Source organism: Scyliorhinus canicula, chromosome 5 (assembly GCF_902713615.1).
Source record: "Scyliorhinus canicula chromosome 5, sScyCan1.1, whole genome shotgun sequence".
Lineage (NCBI taxonomy): Eukaryota > Metazoa > Chordata > Chondrichthyes > Carcharhiniformes > Scyliorhinidae > Scyliorhinus > Scyliorhinus canicula.
The window spans coordinates 30,509,815-30,531,551 of record NC_052150.1 but is presented as its reverse complement, the minus strand read 5'-3'; the positions used below and the strand labels follow the sequence as shown (position 1 = coordinate 30,531,551).

The 21,737-nt window shown below is 47.5% G+C and overlaps 1 protein-coding gene across 1 annotated transcript in view; it reads left to right on the top strand.

The window, feature by feature from the left end:
- The window catches only part of LOC119965888 (collagen alpha-6(VI) chain-like), a 204,048-nt gene extending 195,749 nt beyond the window's left edge, over nucleotides 1-8,299 (top strand). The window contains exons 36-38 of the mRNA XM_038796853.1: nucleotides 1,862-1,958; nucleotides 2,045-2,097; nucleotides 6,244-8,299. Coding sequence (XP_038652781.1) covers nucleotides 1,862-1,958; nucleotides 2,045-2,097; nucleotides 6,244-6,419 — 326 coding nt within the window. The 3' untranslated portion in view covers nucleotides 6,420-8,299. The remainder of the gene's footprint in view (nucleotides 1-1,861; nucleotides 1,959-2,044; nucleotides 2,098-6,243) is intronic.
- Nucleotides 8,300-21,737: the final 13,438 nt, after the last annotated feature.

Sequence of the window (21,737 nt, the reverse complement as noted above, 5' to 3'; positions counted from 1 at the left end):
ATGATTTAAGGGAAATCAGGGATAACTGAAATCGCTGTGGGAACAATCATATATTCTGCTTGACAGCTTTAAGGAAATTGTCTTCCTGAGCACCAAGAGTCGTGGCATCAGCTGGGATTTGCCAGATGCAAGATCAAAATTTACTCTTTCAGCCTTGTTCTGAGTGTTAGTGCTTTAGAGCAATTCTTGAGTCCTCTCAGACAACGCCTGGTTCTCAATGAGGCCTTCGAGCAGGATTTTGACCTCCAAGGCGAGTATCTCAAGTTGGGATATTTCACAACACCCTGGCCCATCTTGTTAGAAAGTACCACAAAACACGGGAGGGGGGGCTGTTGTTCAGGGGCTGGGGGTGTGTGGGATAGAGCCAACTCTGGATGCAGAGCACAGGAGACACGGAACCTAAAGAGTACTGGGGCGGGTTGGATAGAATGGCCGCCTCAATTCTCTGGGATTTTGTCCCAGTTGTTTTGGAAGATGTTAGGCCCTGTAGCCCTGACTCCTTATACCATCTCATCCCTGCACTCGTCCCCCATGGCCATTCAAACTCTCAAGGCCCTACTCGCACCGCCCCCCCCCCCCCCCCCCATCCATTGCACTTCATACACTTCATGCCACCTCCATAGCCAATCACTCATTATCCACCACGGCAAGGCCTCAGAAGACTGTGGAGACTTTAAAAAACATCGAACAGTCCAGTGCAGCTCTCCTACAAACATGATAGCAGGAAAAAAAACTAACATTCATAAATTATTCTTTTTATGCTAATTGTCACTAGAATCGCCACTAAAGCATTTGTTTTTAATTGTTTGAGTTGGCTAGTTTGTTTATGGCTGATGGAGGATTGAAGGGATTGACTGAGCTAACAAAGATATGGGGCTGGATCCTCTGATCCTGCGGCTATGCCTGCAGTATCCGTATAGTCTTCCGACCAGAAAGTCGGCACAGCCACCGCACCGCTCCTCCGTCCGGTGGGGGGTTAGCAGCCGCGCAGCGTAAAGCCCCCGGCTTTACCTGCAGATATGGCCGCAGAATGGCTGGGTCCGTGGCCGCGCATGTGCATGGCGGTGGCCTGCGGTGCCCGCGCCGTGCAACATGGCGCCAGCATCGCGTGAACCCGGCCTGCCAAAACCTGCACCCCCATAACCACCCTCAGACCACCCCCCACAAGTCCCCCATCCCCACTGAAGCCCCCCCCCCCCCCCCGGCCAGTAGAATGGCTCCCCCCTCCCGACTGTGGCGGCGCTGGACACAGTCCGCAGCTGCCATGCGAGGTCCCCGAACAGTGTGAGTACAGGCGAGCGACTTCGTCGGTGACTAGGCCCATCGGGGAGGGCCTCAGTTGACGTTCTGAGGCCATCCATACGGCGTGCGGAGTACGCCGTTTTTGAGGGGGGGGGGAGCATTGCGAAAGCGACGCCATCCCTGATTCCAGTGTAAACATGGATTCTCTGGCTGATTGCCGAACGCGATTTCAGCGATCAGAAAATCCAGTCCAAAGGGTGGGATTCTGCCCCACCCCCACTTGTGGCGTGTGCTGCAGCAGCAGGACGGCTCAACATTGGCTGATGGTGGGAACTGCTAGATACACCCACTGTGCTGTTAGTGAGGGAGTTCCCATTGTTCACACCCTTCACTGCTGGGAACCCGCGGTGGAGGGTCACCGTCGACGGGACTGGATGATCCCGCCAGCGGCAATAACTGGAGAATCCCGCCCATTGTAGCTGAATTATGTACTGATCATAACTGAAAGACTCCTTTATGAAAATTGCACATTGCTGTAATGTTGTTACATTTTATATTATTGAGTGGCTGGCTTGCTGTGAATCTGAAAATGCCTGAAATATTTGATTTACTGTTCCAGCTGGAATCAACAACTATCCACCTCCATCTCTAAAGAGGGAATGTGAAGGAAACCATTCTCACAACACAAAAGAACCAGAAACATTTCCTGATGTGGCGTATGTTTTATAGACATTTCCTATCAAATTTTGATCGTAGGGTGTGCCTTTCCTTCAATGATTAATATATTACTTCCTCATTGCAGCGTGAATGTTATACAAGATTTTGCAGAACAGAAGGATGACACCAATATTTATGGTAAGTGGGCAAACACATTTCCATTAAGAGAGGATTTTCTCTGAGAATGGGTTTCAGAAAGGCACGGGGCGACTGCATCAATTTGAAGACAAAGCTAATTGACCTCCCAGGTCTCAGCTACATCCCAGTGACCAGCTAACCGTGTGAAGTAAGCACCAAGTGGCCATCGGCCGGCAACTGAAGATCAACCATCTAGAGAGGTTGCCAGTCACAATATAGTAAGTGCCCAGGTTGGTTTATTGGGGTGGTGTCTCTCCAGGTCTTCCAGGTGGGAAGAGAGGAAAGAAACCTTGGCAGTAAGGAAGCAGGAATGTGGCAGTATCTTCCCTGCCACATTTCCTCTGTTAAAATGTCATCAGGATCCTAAGGACAAGCAGGAACCTCGTTTTGCGAGTAAAAATGAGGCTCCTGACTGAGTAAGGTGACGACCTTGATAACCTTAACAATACCCTGGTTAAGGCAGTAACCAGTGTGAATGGAGTTGGAATGCAACAGTAGACTAATGGGGAATTCGGAAGAAACCTCTTTATCTGAAAAGTGGTAAGAATGTAGAATTCACCACCAGAGAGAATGGTTGAAGTGAACAGTTTCCATGCATTTCAGAGCAAACTGGATAAGCATTTGAGGGAGAATGGGGTTCGATGGTTACCGTGGTAAATTTAGATGAGCTAACATGAGAAGAGGCTCGAGTGGCGGATAAACACTGGCATGGACTGGATCAGCCGAGTGGCCAGTTTCGGTGCTAACTGTCCCATGCAAAGTAAATTTATTGAGACAGTTTTAACTGTGCGGGTATTCCATTGAGAAGAATGCACTCAAATTAGATCCTTTGCTGGATTGTTTCTCCCATTGCAAGTGTGCAGAGTTGGGAAATCTCCAAGATTGTGACACCCTCCTTGCGGAAAAGTGCCCTGAATGGTGGGATCTTTGTTCTGGGGACAGGAGGTAAGGGATAGCTACTCCCAGATGATGATCAGAGGGGGACGCATGTGCTAGTTGTTGTAAACATCAAGTCTTCTCGGCCTCAGTGAACACTCCCTAATGCCCCCATCTACTCCTCCTTCCCATACATGCCAACTCATGCCTCCACCCATCCTATGAACCCTCATAGAACTTATGCCAACCTAGTGCCAACTCATGGCAATCCATGCCCCCATCCATCACCATGGGACAACCTCAGAATCAATGCTGAGAAATCAAATAACATTTTAGATATCTATTACAGATTTTCCCATATGAAAAATACTCAAAACTCTCATTCACGAATGCCCACTCAATGTATTTAAATCGCCAAAAGCACTTAATCCATTATAAAAACAAACATTTATATTCATAAACCAGCATGAAAGACAGCTAATCCTGCAATAACCTCTTGCAGATGTCAATCAAACTCTGAACATAAAGTCTCCCCTCCCCCCTCCCCCCCATCTTTGTGGTAATGACAGGTTTTGGAAGCAGTCAATTAATAATGATAGCACTTCGGATATGTCATTTTTTAGAAAATTAATTTACAGGATTTGGGCATTGCTGGTTAGGCCAGCATTTATTGCCCATCCCTAGTTGCCCTTCAGAAGGCGGTGGTGAGTTGCTTTCTTGAACTGCTGCAGTCCTTCAGGTGTAGATACACCCACTGTGCTGTTAGTGAGGGAGTTACAGGATTTTGTCCCATTGACAGCTAAGGAATGGTGATATATTTCAAAGTCAGAATGATGAGTGGCTTGGAGGGGAATCTCCAGGCGGTGGGGTCCCCAAGTATCTGCTCCTCTTGTCCTTCTAGATAGTAGTGGTTGTGGGTTTGGAAGGTGCTGTCAAAGGAACCTTGGTTAGTTACTGCAGTGCATCTTGTAGATTATACACAAGGCTGCCACTGTTCCTCGGTGGTGGAAGGTCTGAATGTTTGTGGAAGGAGGAGCAATCAAGCAGGCTGCTTTGTTCTGGATGGTGTCGCGCTTATTGAGTGTTGTTGAAATTGCACTCTTCCAGACAAGTGGAAAATATTCCATTACACTTATGACCTGTGCATTGTAGATGGTTGGCAATCTTTGGGGGTCAGGAGGTGAGTTACTCGCCATAGGATTCCTAGCCTTTGACCTGCCCTGGTAGCCACAGTATTAATGTGGCTTGTACAGTTTAGTTTCTGAACAATGGTAACCCGCAGGATGTTGCTTGTGGGAGATTTAGTGATGGTAATGCTATTGAATGTCAAGGGGCGATGGTCAGATCGTCTCTTGTAGGAGATGGTCATTGCCTGACACTTGTGTGGCGCGAATGTAACTTGCCACTTGTCAGCCCAAGCCTGGATATTGTCCAGGTCTTGCTGCATTTGGATACAGACTGCTTCATTATCTGAGGAGTCGCGAATGGTGCTGAACATTATGCAGTCATCCGCAAACATCCCCACTTCTGACCTTATGATGGAACGGAGGTCATTGATGAAGCAGCTGAAGATGGTTGGGACTAGGACACTGCCCTGAGGAACTCCTGTAGTGATGTCCTGGAGTTGAGATGATTGACCTCCAACCACCACAACATCTTCCTTTGTGCCAGGTATGACTCCAACCAGTGGAGAGCTTACCACCGATTCCCATTGACTCCAGTTTAGCTAGGGTTCCCTATTGCCATACTCAGTCAAATGCTGCCTTGATGTCAACAAACAGCAATTGATCCTGGAAGCACAGTTTTTTTTTCACTGAGAAGAATTTTGTAAAAGGCAGGGGATTTAAAATTCCTGCTTGACAGTTCCACAGACCTTATCCACCCTTCAGGAGTATTAATGTTTTTCCTAAACATGTGTATCTCACACAATGCAAGATAAGACTGCCCAGTAATAATGGGGTCTATTGAAACTCAGCACTGAGTTCAAATCCCCTACTGAACATGGGATTCCCCATTCGGGAATAACATCCTTGTACTCCTACAAGTCAAAATAGGATCTGTTGGAAATAGGCGTGGGACCTCTGGATCCAAGTTCCCCGCACCATTTTGCAGAAGCCGTAGAGATCAATGACGTTGTGAAAATCTAGGCCCATTTGTTTTGTGAGATCATTAAATAACATGCAAAAATTATACAAATGCACAGATATTGCCATTGGATTGGTGATGCCCTTTAGTGTCCTGGGATGTGCAGATTAGGTTGTGGCAGGGAGTGGACCTGGTTAGAGTGCTCTTTTGGAGGGCCGGTGCAGGCTCAATGGGCTGAATGGCCTCTTTTGGCACTGTAGGGATCCTATGATTCTATATGGGAACTAAACTGAAGCAAGAATAGACCTCTGCTGAAAAAGGGACATCCATCAGGAAAATCCTCTGCAAATTTTGATCCTGCTCCTGTTGGCATTTATATGTAGTGGACATATAAGGGTTAGGAGGGTGACAAGATATACATTTATTAAGGTTAGGCAAGGTTCATGAGGTCATGACTGGGCCATTTATCAGTGATTACATGTTAATGTGCTGACCCTGATGACCAGGACCCTACTGGTTTTATCCAGCAATTTGCGCAACTGGCTGTTTATTTAGCAGGTGCCTCTCTAGTTATGAAATACCAGGGGTGTTGTTTGTTTGGAGTGGTGAATTAAGCGTTGAAAATATGGTAAAAAGCAGCCGGGAGTTTCTGGGGAAGTAAACCTCCCGGTGGGGAATAACCAGTAGGTTGTACCCAAAAAACTTTTGTCCAACTTTTGTGCTGCTATATCCTACCCGATCATGGTGGGAAATCCAGCTCCGAGGTTCTTTCAGCCCCTCAATAGAGGGAATATTACATAAAGTTTGTGAAATTAAAATATTTGCCTGTTTCATGTTCTTCCATTTTTGATGTTTTCAATCAAAAGCTTCTGTTCATTAATCTGATTCAATTAAAGGGGTCGACTCAATAAATGTAAATATTTAACAAGTGTGTTTCATTCCTCTCTGGAGAACGTTATGTTTATCCCTCCAATAGCGTCACAAAAAACGATCGCCTGGTCATTATCACAGTTATTTAGGGGAGTTTGCTATATGCAAATTAACTAGTACATTTCCTAAATTACTACAGCAATTGCACTTCAAACATAGTTCACTCATTGTAAAATGCTTAGGGATGTCGAATGGTCAGGAAAGTGCTCTATATATATATATACAAATGAAAGTATCTGTTTCTTTCCATTCTAGATGAGTGTGCACTGAATCCCGACCAAGGGGCCTGTTACAACTACAGCTTAAAATGGCACTTTGAAAAAACATTGCGGATCTGCAAAAGGTTCTGGTATGGTGGCTGCGGAGGAAACAAGAACAGATTTGAAACCCGCGAGGAATGTGAAGCCTTATGTTTAAGATCTGCCTTCTAAATACTATGGTGCTGTTGATTTCTGATAAACTTGACACAAACATAACATTTCAGTGTTCCATACCACTTCCTATTTACATATAGAATACCTCATTTATACTGATGCTTCATGTTTATACTTCTTAACATTCTTTTTTTGAATAATAATTGGGAATTAGAACTATCCCATTTACACACTGTGTCTCAACTCTGGGACAGCCGCACAATGGATAAGTGCAGTTTTCTGCTGTGAATGGCTTTTTTTCCAAAAAGAGAGTGGCGGCAGGATCGTCCAGAAATAATGACCAGACATCAAAAGGGTTCCAAGAATTTTTTTAAGGTTGCAAATTTGCACACAATTAAAATATAACAGTGGTGTGAAGGCAGCTTCGCCTGTTTTTCCTCCTCTGGGCTTTTTGTATGGCCATGCGGAATTCCAGAAGCAATCAAAACCTCGCACGTGCTAACATGCTGGAGGGCTGCTGAGGTTAGACCATCCCACTGCTGCTGGAGACCATCAGTGAGAAATCCTGAATGCTTCCCATTGCCCAGGATGGGGAGGGGGAAGGATGATCGAGAATAAGTTTCCACTGAAATGTGAATTTCTTTTGGCCTGTTCTTCATGTCAGCTTTTGACGGTGACCATCACTGGGATATTGGCCAGCACAAATAGGGGAAGAATGAGGCAACACACCAGGGAAATTCCACCTTTATCTCATTCACATTTTGATACCGAGCCGGGAGGAATAACGTACGTAGGTCAAACGGCACTGCAGGCAAATTTCAAGGCTGTCCAGTAGAAATAGAGGCACAAGATCCCTTCACCTCATTATCTCCTCGTCTGCATTTAGGGACTACCCTTGAACAAAATAAAGAAAAAATGACCATTTTCTCTACTCAGCGCAAAGTAAAGTCGCCATCGTCCTCCATGACCACAGGCTGACTGGTGGTGATTTAACTGGAGGATCCCCACACCTTGGGTGAGGGGCAAGGTTGAGAAGGCGGGGCCTTCATAAATAACTTCAGCTGGTATGGGATTTGAACCCACACTGTTGGCCTTTCTCTGCATCACAAACCAGCTGTCCAGCCAAGTGAGCTAAACTGGTCCCTGGCCTAAATGCAAAAAGTAATAGAATATATAAGAATGTGGGAAATAGACGGGCTGCTTCATTTCCTGATTATATGGAATGAATGAAAACTAACTGGTTTCACTCAACTGGTTGCTTTGCAATAGAGAAGCTTGACTAGCTACACGCAAAGGGGCAGACTTTTTGGTGTGGTTCATTTTGAGAAGTTTATCTTTGAATGGTGATTGTAACGTAGTAATGTAGGAGGTCTTGTGGCGCAGTGGGTAGTGCCCCTATCTCTAAGCCAGAAGCTCCAGGTTCACGTCCGACCGTGGGACTTGATAGCCAAGGTAGGTGTGTCCCTAATGTGGTCAAACAGGTTGAGTGTGCCAACCTGCAAAACTCTTCCAATGTGCCAATGGCTGGGATAAGAGCAGGAGAGACTCCTGGCCAACCAAGCTTGATGTGGAGTGGCACTCCTCAAGCTATACACCCCTGGTGACAGACTAGTGATCTGTTCAAGGAATTATTAGCTATGGAAACAGACCAAAGCCTGCCTTAGTGCAGCACCAGGTGGGGGAAGAGCATTGGAATGTAATGTATTGCAGTATTGAGCAAATTGCACGTAAAATCTTTACCCAAATTAAAAAGCCCCATGTTTTTGGTGGTGGTGATTGCAATCCATTGTTATTTAAATCTGCTGCCATATTTAAGTTTGAGACCAGAGCCTTCCAGAAATGTAATTTCTTTTGTGTAAATTTTGTTTCTATTAATGATTTATTGGTTTTCATGTGCTGAATTGCTTAATTTAATATTAAACAGCTGGTGATGCAAACATTATTGTACCATTATTTACAGAGATACTGTTCAAAGTATAGTTCTGCTTCAAGTACAAAAGGTACTGGTGAATGAGTTATGTATTTACCAGAATTTAATCCAAATGCTTATAAAAAATACATGTAAAGTGAATTTTGAAGAGGCTGTTATGAGTGGAATCGGTACTCAGGGTTACTAAAGGGCAAATTAGAGCTTTCAATTCAGGCCAAAAGGGTTTATTGATAATGTTGAGTGTAGCAACATTCCCCACTTGCATTTTCCTCTCATAAAATCGTAGAATTTACAGTGCAGAAGGAGGCCATTCGGCCCATCGAGTCTGCACCAGTCCTTGGAAATAGCACCCCACTTAAGCCCACACCCATAACCCAGTAACCCCATCTAATCTTTTTGGACACTAAGGGCAATTTAGCTTGGCCAATCCACCTCACCTGCACATCTTTGGACTGTGGGAGGAAACCGGAGCACCCGGAGGAAATCCACGCAGACACGGGGAGAACGCGCAGACTCTGCACAGACAGTGACTCAAGCCAGGAATCGAACCTGGGATCCTGGAACTGTGAAGCAACTGTGCTAACTACTGTGCTACCATGCCCCACAGTGTTGTAAGACTTCTTATTATGATTTGTGATAAGCAAGCTCCCACAAACTGCAATATGACAATGAACAGATATTCAGGGGAAGTTGTCAGCCCACTGTGAGTTTTCCCCTGTTCTTCAAAATAGTGCATCCACCCGAGAGAGAGCAGATCAGGTCTCGGTGTCAGCATGGATTCTGTGCTCAAGTGCTTAGAATGGTTCTTGAACCCACATTGCCCTGACTCAGTGGTGAGTGTACTGCTGACGGATGACGGCACACAGCATAACACAGTGGATAGAGGAATGGGAGTAAGTGTGGGAGAGGATATATGGATTCCTTGACAGATGAAAATAGTGTATCTTACCTCTTTACATTATAATTACCTGAGAAGTGACAATGACCGGATGAGTTGGGACCAGGGGACTGGCCACTGTCGCAAAGCCCACACTGGGAACCTTTACAAGCGGACACTGAATTGAAACCTTAGCAAATGCAATACCATAAGCCTCATCTTTGCTCTCTTTATTGGCCTAGATGTTAATATTTTGGGGCACAGGATCCATTGTTATACCCAGAGGAAACTCACGCAGACACGGGTAGAACGTGCTGACTCCGCACAGACAGTGACCCAAGCCAGGAATCGAACCTGGGACCTTGGAGCTGTGATGCAACTGTGCTAACCACTGTGCTAGCGTGCTGCCCTCACAATCACACAAGGCCATTCATTTATAATGCCTGCAAAGTTCAACACAATGTTTGTGTGCTACACCAGAAGCTTATAATCGTTTCTTTACTAATCAGTTCCGTCCACTAAATGTTTGATGTTGATTTTCGGTGTGGTCAGACCAATGACACATTTAAAAAATGATTCTTGTCATCAGCGTTGGAAATGAAGATAATTCTGTTTTTGTTTTCTGTAATGTTTGTTCCAAGTGAAAAATGATTGCTCTTTGCTCAGGGTAGGGAATGTGGTTATTTGTATGTTACTTTGTATCTCCGAATCACCAGTCAATGATGCATGTGGGACTGGACTCGAAGAGTAGCCTAACGAATTCAAAGAAATGCCAGTTTGATGATGTGAAAATTACAGCTATTTTACATAATAACATTTATTAATCTTTTGATATAAAGTGCATTGATGAACTCAGTTCTGGTTTTGTTTTTTTTTTATAAAGAATTACTTACAGCTCACTCTTATGGGTCCATGCAAGATGTTCTCCATGTATAATAACCATGCCAGAGTTTTCATGGTCAGTGAGAAATTTCTCGGGCTGGATTCTCTGCTGTCAGGATTCTCCGTTGCGCCAGCAGTGCACCCAGGCCCGGGGATTTCCCTACCGCGTGGGTCTGCCCACAATGGGAAAACCCACTGGCCAGCTGGTGAGACGGAGAATCCCACCACCAGCGAGGGCGCGCCGCACCAAAACACTGGTGCGGCGGGATGGAGAATCCCACCCCTTATTTATGTGTCAGGTCAGTGCAAGGGCCACCTCAGGCTGAACAACCTGAAATCGATGGAGCAAAGTTTCTTTTTTGAAAAGGGTAAACAAGTGGGTTGCCTCTTGTTCGGCACAGGCCCTAGTGGTCAGGAACACCAATATGGATACCAGTACAGTTCAAATGACTTGGTCTACTGCCTATCACTTGTGATGCTGTGCAACAAATGCATTAGATCAAAGCTCTGTAGTCCTACCACATCCAGCCGTATATTAAACAACTACTGGAGGAGAAGGCTCCACAAATATCCCCATCCTTAATGATGGAGGAGTCCAGCACATATGTGCAAAAGATAAGACTGAGGCATTCGCAACAATCTTCAGGCAAAAGTGCCGAGTGGATGATCCATCTCGGTCTCCTCCAGAGCTTACCAGCATCACAGATGTCAGTCTTTAGCCAATATGATTCGCTCCACGTTATATCAAGAAACAGCTGAAGGCACTGAATACTGCAAAGAATATCGGCCCTTTTAATATCCCGGCAATAGTACTGAAGACTTGTGCTCCAGAACTGGCCGCATCCCAAGCCAAACTGTTCCAGTACAGCTACAACACTGGCATCTACCCAGCAATGTGGAAATTGCCCGGCATGTCCCATACACAAGAAACAGGACAAATCCAACCCAGCCACTTACTGCCCTATCAGTCTACTCTCCATCATCAGTACAATGATGGAGGGAGTCATCAACAATGCTATCAAATGGCACTTACTCAACAATAACCTGCGACAGGAAATTCAGTTTTGGTTCCGCCAGGGCCACTCAGCTCCTGACCTCATTACAGCCTTGGTTCAAACATGGACAAAAGCGCTGAATGCCAGAGGTGAGGTGAGAGTGACTGATCCTGACATCAAAGTGCCATTTGACTGAGTATAGCATCAAGGAGCCCCAGCTAAATGGGAGTCAATGGGAATCAGGGGGAAAACTCTCCGCTGGTTGGAGTCATACCTGGCACAAAGGAAGATGGTTGTGGTGGTTGGAAGCCAATCATCTCAGCTCCAGGACATCACTGCAGGAGTTCCTCACGATAGTGTCCAAGGCTCAACCATCTTCAGCTGCTTCATCAATGACCTCCCTTCCATCATAAGGATAGAAGTGGGGATGTCTGCAGATGACTGCACAACGTTCAGCACCATTCACGACTCCTCAGAGAATGAAGCAGTCTGTGTCCAAATGTAGTAAGACCTGGACGATATCCAGGCTTGGGCTGACAAGTGGCAAGTTAGATCTGCGCCACACAAGTACCAGGTAATGATCCTCTCCTACAAGAGACGATCTGACCATCGCCTTTTTCATTCAATGGCATTACCATCACTGAATCCCCCAAAGTCAACATCCTGAGGGTTACTGCTGATCAGAAACTGAACTGGACTAGCCATATTAATATTGTGGCTACCAGGCAGGTCAAAGGCTAGGAATCCTATGGCAAGTAACTGACCTCCTGACCCCCCCCCCCCCCCCCCCCCACCCCCAAAGCCTGTCCACCATCTACAAGGCACAAGTCAGAAATGTAATGGAATACTCTCCACTTGCCAGCTTATGGAGTTCTTGCTCCTGGCTCAACCCCAGTTCTCTTTTACTTTGTAAGAGATGGATAGCAGTAATACCAATGACAAGGCAAAGAGAAAACTCCCCAAATATTGTGGAGTGTTTCAGGATGTCTCGTGTATACACCCATTTACTTCATAAATTGAACTCCTGCAGTGATGCCCTGGAGCTGAGATGATTGACCTCCAACCACCACAACCATCTTCCTTTGTGCCAGATATGACTCCAACCAATGGGGAGTTTTCCCCCTGATTCCCATTGACTCCAATTTAGCTGGGGCTCTTTGATGCTTCACTCAGTCAAATGCCTCCTTGATGTTGACTTCCCAAACATGGTTGCCATACTTTCATTGAGGCCCCGCCACTTGCCTGCCAAAGCCATGTAGAATTTTGGCCAACTTGATCACACTGATTTCAAAACCCATTTCCATGGATGTCTGTGCCTTAGATACTTAAGTGAAGGCTCCACACCCACTCTAGATCATGGAGGAAGGCACTTCAATGCAGTACCCAGACAGTGTTGTGTTTCAGATGCAATACCAAACTGAGCCCCCATCTGTCCACTCAGGTGGTCCTTCCCAATGCCCTGGATTACATTTGTTCTTTACCTAAACCACCAAAGCGGTTTGTAGCACCGTATGTATAAATTAGTTGCTGTGTTTCCCACAGTATGACATTGAATACCCCAAAATAACTTATTTGATTGTAAAACACAATTTAGGATATCTGAAGGTCATGAAAACTCAGTGTCAAATAGGAGACCGATGTTGGTAACCACCTGGTTTAGCATCAGACAGTGGCCAAGGAGAAAGATGGAGTTGGTGGTTGGGGATTGTAGCAGGGAGTGAAGAGAATGGTTTAAATATTCCCAATATTTAATTGAAGAAATTTCTGCTGACCCAGTACTAAATTTCAGACAAGTAACAAGACAAACTACAGACTGAAGAGGAGTTAACGGTGAGATGGAGGGGTGGAAGCAGGTGGTGGTGGTGAGGTAGAGGGGTTGAGGGAGGCAGTTGTGAGCTAGAGGGGTTGAGGTAGAGGGGTTAAGGGAGGTGGTGGTGAGGTGGAGGGGTTGAATCAGGTGGTGGTGGTGAGGTATAGGGGTTGAGGGAGACAGTGGTGAGATGGAGGGGTCGAGGCAGCTCGTGATGATGAGGTATAGGGGTTGAGGGAGGCAGCGGTGAGGTGGAGGGGTTGAGATGGGCGGTGGTGAAGTAGAGGGCTTGACAGGCAGTGGTGAGGTGGATGAGTTGAGGGAGGCAGTGGTGTGGTGGATAAGTTGAGGGAGGCAATGATGAGGTAGAAGGGTTGAAGCAGGCAGTTGTGAGGTAGAGGGTTTGAAGCTTGTGGTTGTGAGGTGGAGGGGCTGAGAGTGGTGATAATGAATTAATTAAAAAATGGTGCCCCTATGTATGAGGAGCAGAACTTGTCAGAGAGATTAGGTCCTGCGCCCCTCAGGCCCAGCAGAAGTACCAATGTGCCATTGCTAACGTCAGTGGGAAACACTCCGGAGTTTTAGGAATGATGGATATTGATTACGGGAGCTGCCAAAAGTTTCAATGGCAGATTAATTAAGTGAACTTCATATTCCACAGTCTTTTCTAAGGACGTGTGAAGTCAATGAATTTGTATCCATGAAAGACAACGCAAGTATTTTCTAAATGGTAATAAACCAGATACCATTGAGTAGAGATTAGTGTCCCCAGATACATAAGTTGCAAAATGTTTGTGCACAGGTATAAAATGTGACTTAAAAAAGATGCTCAAATTTTAGCTTTTATGTGAATGAAGGAGGATAAAGTACAACTGCAATGAACTCTGACAACTAGTTAAGTAACCTACGGTGTGGCAACCCGGTTATCCTTTGTTTATATTGTGAGTAAAAGTAAACCCCAACAAAACATTAAAAACAAACCTGGCAATGAGGATGTTTTTCCAGTGAAATAGTCAGGAAATAAATCAGCCAGACCTCGAGGTGAAGATCCATTTTTGGGAGACCACTCTAACATTCATGAATATGCGGTAAAACTGGCCACCAGCAACAGTGATTTTAGCCTTGCTAATGGTCCAGTTTGTTTTAGAAGTGAGAGAGTCATAGAGTCGTAGAGGTTTACAGCATGGAAACAGGCCATTCGGCCCAACTTACCCATGCTGCTCAATTTTTACCACTAAGCTAGTCCCCAATTGCCCATATCCCTCTATACCAGGGGTGGGCAAACTTTTCCGTGCAAGGGCCACATTCAGAAATTCACAATTTTAAAGGGCCGCATAGTATATTAAGTAAAATAATTACTTCACCCGGTTATGATTCTGGGCGCCTCATACAGAACATAGAATAGTACAGCACAGAACAGGCCCTTCGGCCCTCGACGTTGTGCCGAGCAATGATCACCCTACTCAAGTCAACGTATCCACCCTATACCAGTAAGTAACCCAACAGCCCCCCCCCATTAACCTTAAAAAAAAATTTAAAATTAAAAAAAAAAAAATTTTTTTTAAAAAAATTTTTTTTTTTTAATGACTTGGTGGGCCGCATAAAGACCTTTGGCGGGCCGTAGTTTGCACACCCCTGCTCTATACCCATCTTTCCCATATAATTGTCTAAATGCTTCTTAAAAGGCAAGATTGTACCCGCCTCCACTTCTGCCTCTGGCAGCTTGTTCCAGGCACTCACCACCCTCTGTGTAAAAAAATTGCCCTTTTGTATCTCTCCCCCTGACCTTAAACCTTTCCCCTCTAGTTTTAGATTCCCCTACCTTTGGGAAAAGGTGTTGACTATTTAGCTTATCTATGCCCCTCATTATTTTGCAGACCTCCATAAGATCACCCCTTAGCCTCCTGTGCTCTGGTGAAAAAGTCCCAGTCTATCCAGCCTCTCCTTATAACTCAATCAAGTCCCAGTAGCATCCTAATAAATCTTTTCTGCACTCTTTCTCATTTAATAATATCCTTTCTATAATAGGGTGACCAGAACTGTACACAGTTGGCCTTACTAATGTCTTGTACAACTTCAAAAAGACAACCCAACTCCTGTATTCAATGTTCTGACCAATGAAAACAAGCATGCTGAATGCCTTCTTCACCACCCTGTCCACCTGAGACTTGATGGAAAGCACTCAGGACTGCTCTTACATTTTTTTCTATGCGACTGCGATCCGGGAGCGCTCCGAGAATCGGAGGCACGAAGCTTTTTCAGCCAGAGCGTCGACTGTTGTGCCTTTCGAGTTGCACAATTGTGGGGGGACTCAGAAACAAAACAAACATCCAGAAAAGAGAGAGCCAGGAAATAAGGGGGTGGGCTGGGGAGTTTTTCCAGCTGTGCGCCTTCACACGTGGAGGGCCACAGCATCGGGTCCTCGGATTGGTCGGGAGAGAGAAAGACCTGCTTTTTGGAAAAGCAACTGCTCAAAATGGAAAAATAACGCAATAGTAACCAAGATTGGTCAATCTGCAAATTTGTCGTTACATGTGATAAAAACAAGTTTTCCTGCACTTTTGGAAGTGCATGGTTGAACAAAATCCAACCAAATTAATAGGAGCACTTAAAGAATTGGGATGACGCAATGAAGGGTATTGAAAGACACAATGCGGAATTCTCCGTCGGCAGGACCCTCCGCTCCACCGGCAGCGCACCCACGCCCACACGTTTCCTGATGGCATGGAGGATCCATGCCATCGCTGGCTGATGGAATGGAGGATCCCGCTGCCAACGCGGATGCGCCGCGCAGGAAAATTCAGCTGGCAGACTGGAGAATCCCGCCCACAATCTTCACATCAAGGGAGAGAAATGTGAATTTTTCCAATCATCAATAAGCTATCTTGGCCGTGTAATTGATAAGGACAGGCATTATATTAGCCTTTTTGATCATTTTCTGTACATGTTTGTGATATTTTGAAGGTCAGTGCACATGAACCCTTACATCTCTTTGGACATCCACTGACTTAACCTCTTCCCATTTAGGAAGTACTCTGTTTTATCCTTCTTTGGCCAAAAATGGATAACCTCACACTTGCTTACATTGAATTCCATCTGCCACAATTCTGCCCATTCACCTAGCCTGTCAACTCCTTGCAATTTTATACTATCATCTAGACTGTCTACAATGCCACCTAACTTTGTATCATCAGAAAATTTGAATATACGACTTCCGATGCAATCATCCAAGTCATTTAAGAATAATGTGAACACGTGAAGCCCTAACACAGATCCCTGAGGTACACCACTAGTCGCATCCTGCCAATTAGGATACTTACCCATTATACCCACTCAGTCGCCTGCCACCCAACCAATTTTCTAATCAGCGACTGACGTGGATCTGGGCAGGCTGGGTGAATAGTGAGAGACGGCAAAATCAAGATTCGCACTGGGCGCAAACCGTTTTGTGATTCACCTGGTCCGCTCCCGCCGAGTTCCGGATTTCACCCCAAAATGGTGAGACTATCATTAAGCCTAATTTGAATCCATTTCAATCTCATTAACGAGATTGAAGTAGATTGCAGCGGCCTCCCGGGACTTACCCGACTCCCCAGCGAGATGTCACTCAGGCATCGTTTAGTACTCCGTTACAAAAATGTGAAGCTAGTGCAATCGCTACTGAGGGGAACTGAGGAGGTGAGGAGCCCTTTCATTTAGTGATAGGCAGCTCAGGCACCGGAGCTGCTACTCAGGATTGGGGGAGGAAGGGGCCTTCAGACAGGTTGGGCTTAGTCGGGGGTCTGGAAGAGTCGGGGTGGGGATCGTTCCAGGGCCAGGATGGGGGTGAGAGTGCTTTGCGTCTGTTGGGCCTTCATGCCATCTTTAAATATTGTTGAGACCCATAACAGAGTAACCACAGCTGTAGCCTGTCTGTCCTACCAAACTCTCCCAGGACAGAGCCATTCTGTGGCTTCTATCCTGAAATTCAATTCACTCCCTTTGACTGTGAGCAGCCTCGAGCTTCACAGCTGAAGGCTATTTCAAATGAGGAATTAGCCTTGTTAGTTGTGATATCACTTTCAAGCTCCTCAACTCTGAAGTGCCTACTCGAAGATAGAGTTGCCACGTCTCACAGGATGGTAAGTGCACTCATTGTCCAGCCATCTTTGAAGCTTAAACAGTGTGCCACTACTCTAGGAGCATCAGCACTATAAAGGCAGCTGCCAACAATCAACCACCAAAGGGCAGGTCTTAACCACTGAGCATCCACTCGAGGTCAAAGGGTCAGTGTCTGGATGAGTGGAGGGCAGATGACCACAGCTTCCCTAATGTTGCCAGCAGAAGTCTGGCGTCTATAGGCTCCTGATCTGGTCAGGGGTGAGTGTGCAGAGTGAGGTTTTCCAGCACAACTGGCTTACCAAGCTTACTGGATGGCTCACTGACAGAAGGCGGGACAGTCGTGGTAAGGGTGGGGAGGCCTGGGGAATTTGAGGGTCCTGGGATGGAAGCCCTAACTGATTGTCAGTGTCTCTCCTTCTCCAATTCTTCCAGGAACAAAAATGTTTGCTGATGGCAGCACAGTGCACAGTGGGTAGCACTCTTGCTTCACAGAACTAGAGACATGGCTTCAATCCCAACCTCGGGTGACTGTGTGGGGTTTGCACATTCTCCCCGTGTCTGCATGCTTTCCTCCGGGTGTTCCCTTTCCTCCCACAGTCCAAAGATGTGCACGTTAGGTGGATTGGCCATTCTAAACTGTCTCTAGTGTTCAAAGGTTGGGTGGGTTGGGTTGCGGGAATAGAACAAGGAATTGGGCCTGGGTAGGGTGTTCTTTCGGAGGGTAGGTGCAGACTGGATGGGCTGGATGGCCTTGTTCTGCACTGTATGGATTCTATGATTGTAAGTGGATCCCGCAGAGCCTGCCCTCGCTGTGCCTGTGCCGAGGCAGGCAGATGCCTCTGGAAGGCCACCAATGGCCCAAGGTGTACAGACGTTGTTGGTCCTTCCATGAGCTGACAGACAGCATATGCCACAGAGGGTTCCGTCTCAACAGAGAGACACTGCATCACCTGTGCCATGTCTTCGCAATCATGGCACCCCATGGAGGAGGACACCCGCTCCTAGTGGCCGTAAAGATCACTGCAGCACTAAATCTTTACACCACCTGGCAATTCCATGGCTCAAGTGGGGGCCTGTGTGGCATTCCCAATGTCAGCAGCCCACAAGTGCATCCAGTAGGTGCCCAATGCTCTGTGTACCACCTTCGTCCTGGAACAGGCCCACCAATATGCCCGGGCTGCAGGATTTGCTGCCATCACCGGGATGCCCCAGGTCAAGGGGCGATCAATAGCATGCATGTCGCCCTGCAATCATGGGGCATCGAGTGCCCTATATTGACAGGTATGGGGTCCCACTCCCCGAATGTTCAAATCGTGTGCACCAGCACCTCTGAATCATTCACGTGTGTGCCCGCCTGAGAGTGTGCATGTTAGCTTCATCGTGGTGCACTTGGAGGTCCCTGGTGTCTTGAGAACCACCCAGGATAGCCGGTTGGCTCCTGGGGGCCAACCCGCTGAGGACCTGGCTGATGGCTCCAGTGCAGAAGCCTGTGACCATGTCAGAGAACTGATGCAATGAGGTCCACGTTGTTCCCAGTGTTGTCAATGAGCAGTGCACGGGGCTGCTCAAAATGTGGTGCCAAATGCATGGACTACTCTGGCAGTGCCCTGCAATATACCCTCAAAAGGGTCTCCCGCTTGTGGTGGTCTGCTGTGCTCTCCACAATCAGGCACAGCAGTGGGGTGACATGCTGGAGGATGAGGAGGAGTAGGTAGAGAGACATGCGGCCTCATCTGAGGATGGAGGCAGATCAGGAGGGGCTGGAGGATAAGATGGAAGAGGAGCTGGAGGATGGAGGAGAAGCTGTGATGAGGGTCCAACATGCCAGGAGGACCAGGGAAGCCGTCATCCTATCCAGCTTCTCCTAGGACAAGGCTGGGCCCATCAGCTTAACACCACCCCGCCATTCACCACCCCTCCTATTCACCCTCCCATTCCCGCCCTAAACCTCTCCCCCCATCAGAACCCCCCTCCAAGGGTTTGTTTCCCCCCCTCCAAGGGTCGCTGCAACATCACTCCAGGGTGATTGGTCTGTGTTGGCACTGTCAGCGGGTCACTATACAAGGAGGTAAGTGATGATCACTTGCCGTGAGGAAAGTCATATGCTCCTCTGGATCTGATTAAGCCTGAATTGTGTCTTTTGCTCACAGCTCGCTTATACCCATCCACCGGATGGAGGAGTTTGTATAGGGGATGATCTTAGATCGTGCGTCGAGGGGGGGGGGGGAGAATGGGGGCAACCGGGGGTGGGGTGCCTGGGAGGCCGGGGGGGAGGGGGGGGGGGGGGGGGGGGAGGTTAAACTGACTTTACGTGTATCAGGTATGAATGTTTAATAGTGAACATTTTAATGTGACAGATTTGCATTCCCCCTGGTGACCACAGATAGTGACCACATCAGTGCTCGCTCAGTGCTCCTCACTCTTCTTGATCTTTCGTGGTCTCCTGCTCATCTAGGCATGTCCCCAGGCTGAACATCAGAGGTGGAAGCAGCCTGCTACTTTCTGTGTCTTGTAGCCTTCGATGCCCTTGACTGATGTCCCGGCTGACTTACCAGTGTCACAGGTGACCCTATAGCACGGAGGGGCAGCTGAAGTGAGCTCCAGCAGCTTCTGAGTCACTTGGCTCTGGCAGGCCTGGAGGCTCCTCACTGACTGCACCATGGTGTTGACACACTCAGTGATGGTCCTCAGAGACTGGGCCATGCTTTGGATTGCCTTGGCAATCTTCACCTGTGTCTGGAACATGTCTCTCATCGATTGCGACATGATATCGAGGCCCACAGCCAAGATCGTTACAGACAGAGCCATGCCTTGGACACGACCACTAAAGGTGTGGAGGTCATACTCCAGGTTTTCCACTGTGGTCGCCACTCAATCAGTGTTGGCTTGGATGCCTAGCATTGCCGGGACCATCTCCTGCACCTGAAGTCGCCAACACCCACTCCTGAATCTCATTGTTCTGGCCTATTGTATTGATAAGACCCTGTTTGTGCTAAACTGACAGATTGCAGGCATGATGGGAAGATTTTGGTCATCTTGCCTTCTGACCATTGACCCATTTAAAGTCTACAATGCTAACATGGAAAGATTGCGAAATGCCAAGCAGAACTTGAGTTGGTACCTTTAACCACAATATCTGAAGAATGGATCCATGGTTAGAAGAAAGGCACCATTCGCCAGTTCAAAGTAGGACGAAGTCGACCTGTCTTGGACATGGGTCAGAAAGATTATAAGAACGACGCATCAAAGATTCTGCATCAGCGACGACCTAGAGTCAACAGACGCGAAGGGAGTGATCCTAAGTGAAGGCTTAGAGAATAGAACAGACCTCCGAGAAGAATTTGGCCAATTCAGTTCAAAGGGGTAATATCTACTTATGTCTGAAGCTGTGAGTCTTGAGACAAATCGTGATCAGTTGTATGGCTTAAGATTTGAATACATTGTGGTCAGGTTTCTCCGTTAGCCCACGGCGAAATTGGGAAAGCCGATTGGGTTAAGAATTGGTTCCGACGCCGAAATCACAGCAGGCGCTGATTTGACACCAAATCACAATGCTCCAGCACCTCAAAAACGGAGTCAATGCATTTCACTCCACACGTACAGTCGGCACCGTTTTCATATCATTAGCAGGCCCAACCTGGCACTCTCCAGAGCCTCCGCGATTCTCCGCCTCCGAGGGGCCGAGTTCCCGATGGCGTGCTTCACTTGTGCTTTTAAAAATCGGGAAAACGGTGTGGCGGCTGCTGAGGGAGAGAGGGGGATAGGGAAGGTGTCCAACATCGCCATAGTTTGTTGACAGTTGTGCCGCTGGCTGGGGGGCTTCTGCCAGGGTTGGGGGGAGTTGTGGGGGTTGGCAAGGAGGTGGGCTGGGTGGACTGGCAGGGAACACCATTGCCGCAGCTGGCAAGGAAGCTGTGCAGCTGCGCACACCGCTAAAAGCCCACTTTGAACCTGGTGCCAAGGGTCATATAGTTGGCCCCCCAGGGCACCCTCCTGGATAACCTCTGGCCCCAGATGACCCACCAGCTGTATGGGCGTGCTCCGGCAGAACCAGTGCCATCTGAGAATCGGTTCTGATCTTTCAGTGGAATCGAGTGTGTTCCATGCTGCACCAGTGCTAGCCCCTGAACGGTAGCAGAATCGGGCCAGGTGCGACATCGATTTTTCTCGCCAAAACAACCCCCCCCACCGACCAGCGGAACGGCTCCCCCCCCTCCCCCCCCCAACCACCACCAACTGTGGCGGCGCTGGGCACAGTCCTCGGCCGCCACACGAGGTCCCAAAAACTGTTGAGCACGCATGACCGATGCTGTGGGGAAGTTGGCCCATCGGGGACAGAACATCGGGGGAGGGGCTGGCAGGGGTGCTGAGGTCGTCCAAACGGCATGCGGCGTATTCAGCGATTACGCTGTTGTTGAGGAGGCGGAGAGTCCGAAAAATGGCGCCACCCCTGATTTTGGCGGAAAAACGGATTCTCCGGCGAACCGCCAAACGTGATTTTGCCGTTGGCAATCGGAGAATTCAGCCCCAGATTTCCCCAGCCGTTCTCCCAGGCAGGATTCTCCATTCCCGCTGATGGTTCACTCTTGCCGCAGGTTTCCCGGCGGCATGGAGTGGATTCAATGGGAAATCCCATTGACAGTGGCAGGACCAGAAGATCCCGTCGCCACGTTCCGCTTCCGAGAAACACGCGGCGGGGAGGCCGGAGAATACCGTCCTAGGTCTCCTCTTCCCTTGCTCACATAAGCTTCACTGTGACAATATAGACAATATGTTAATA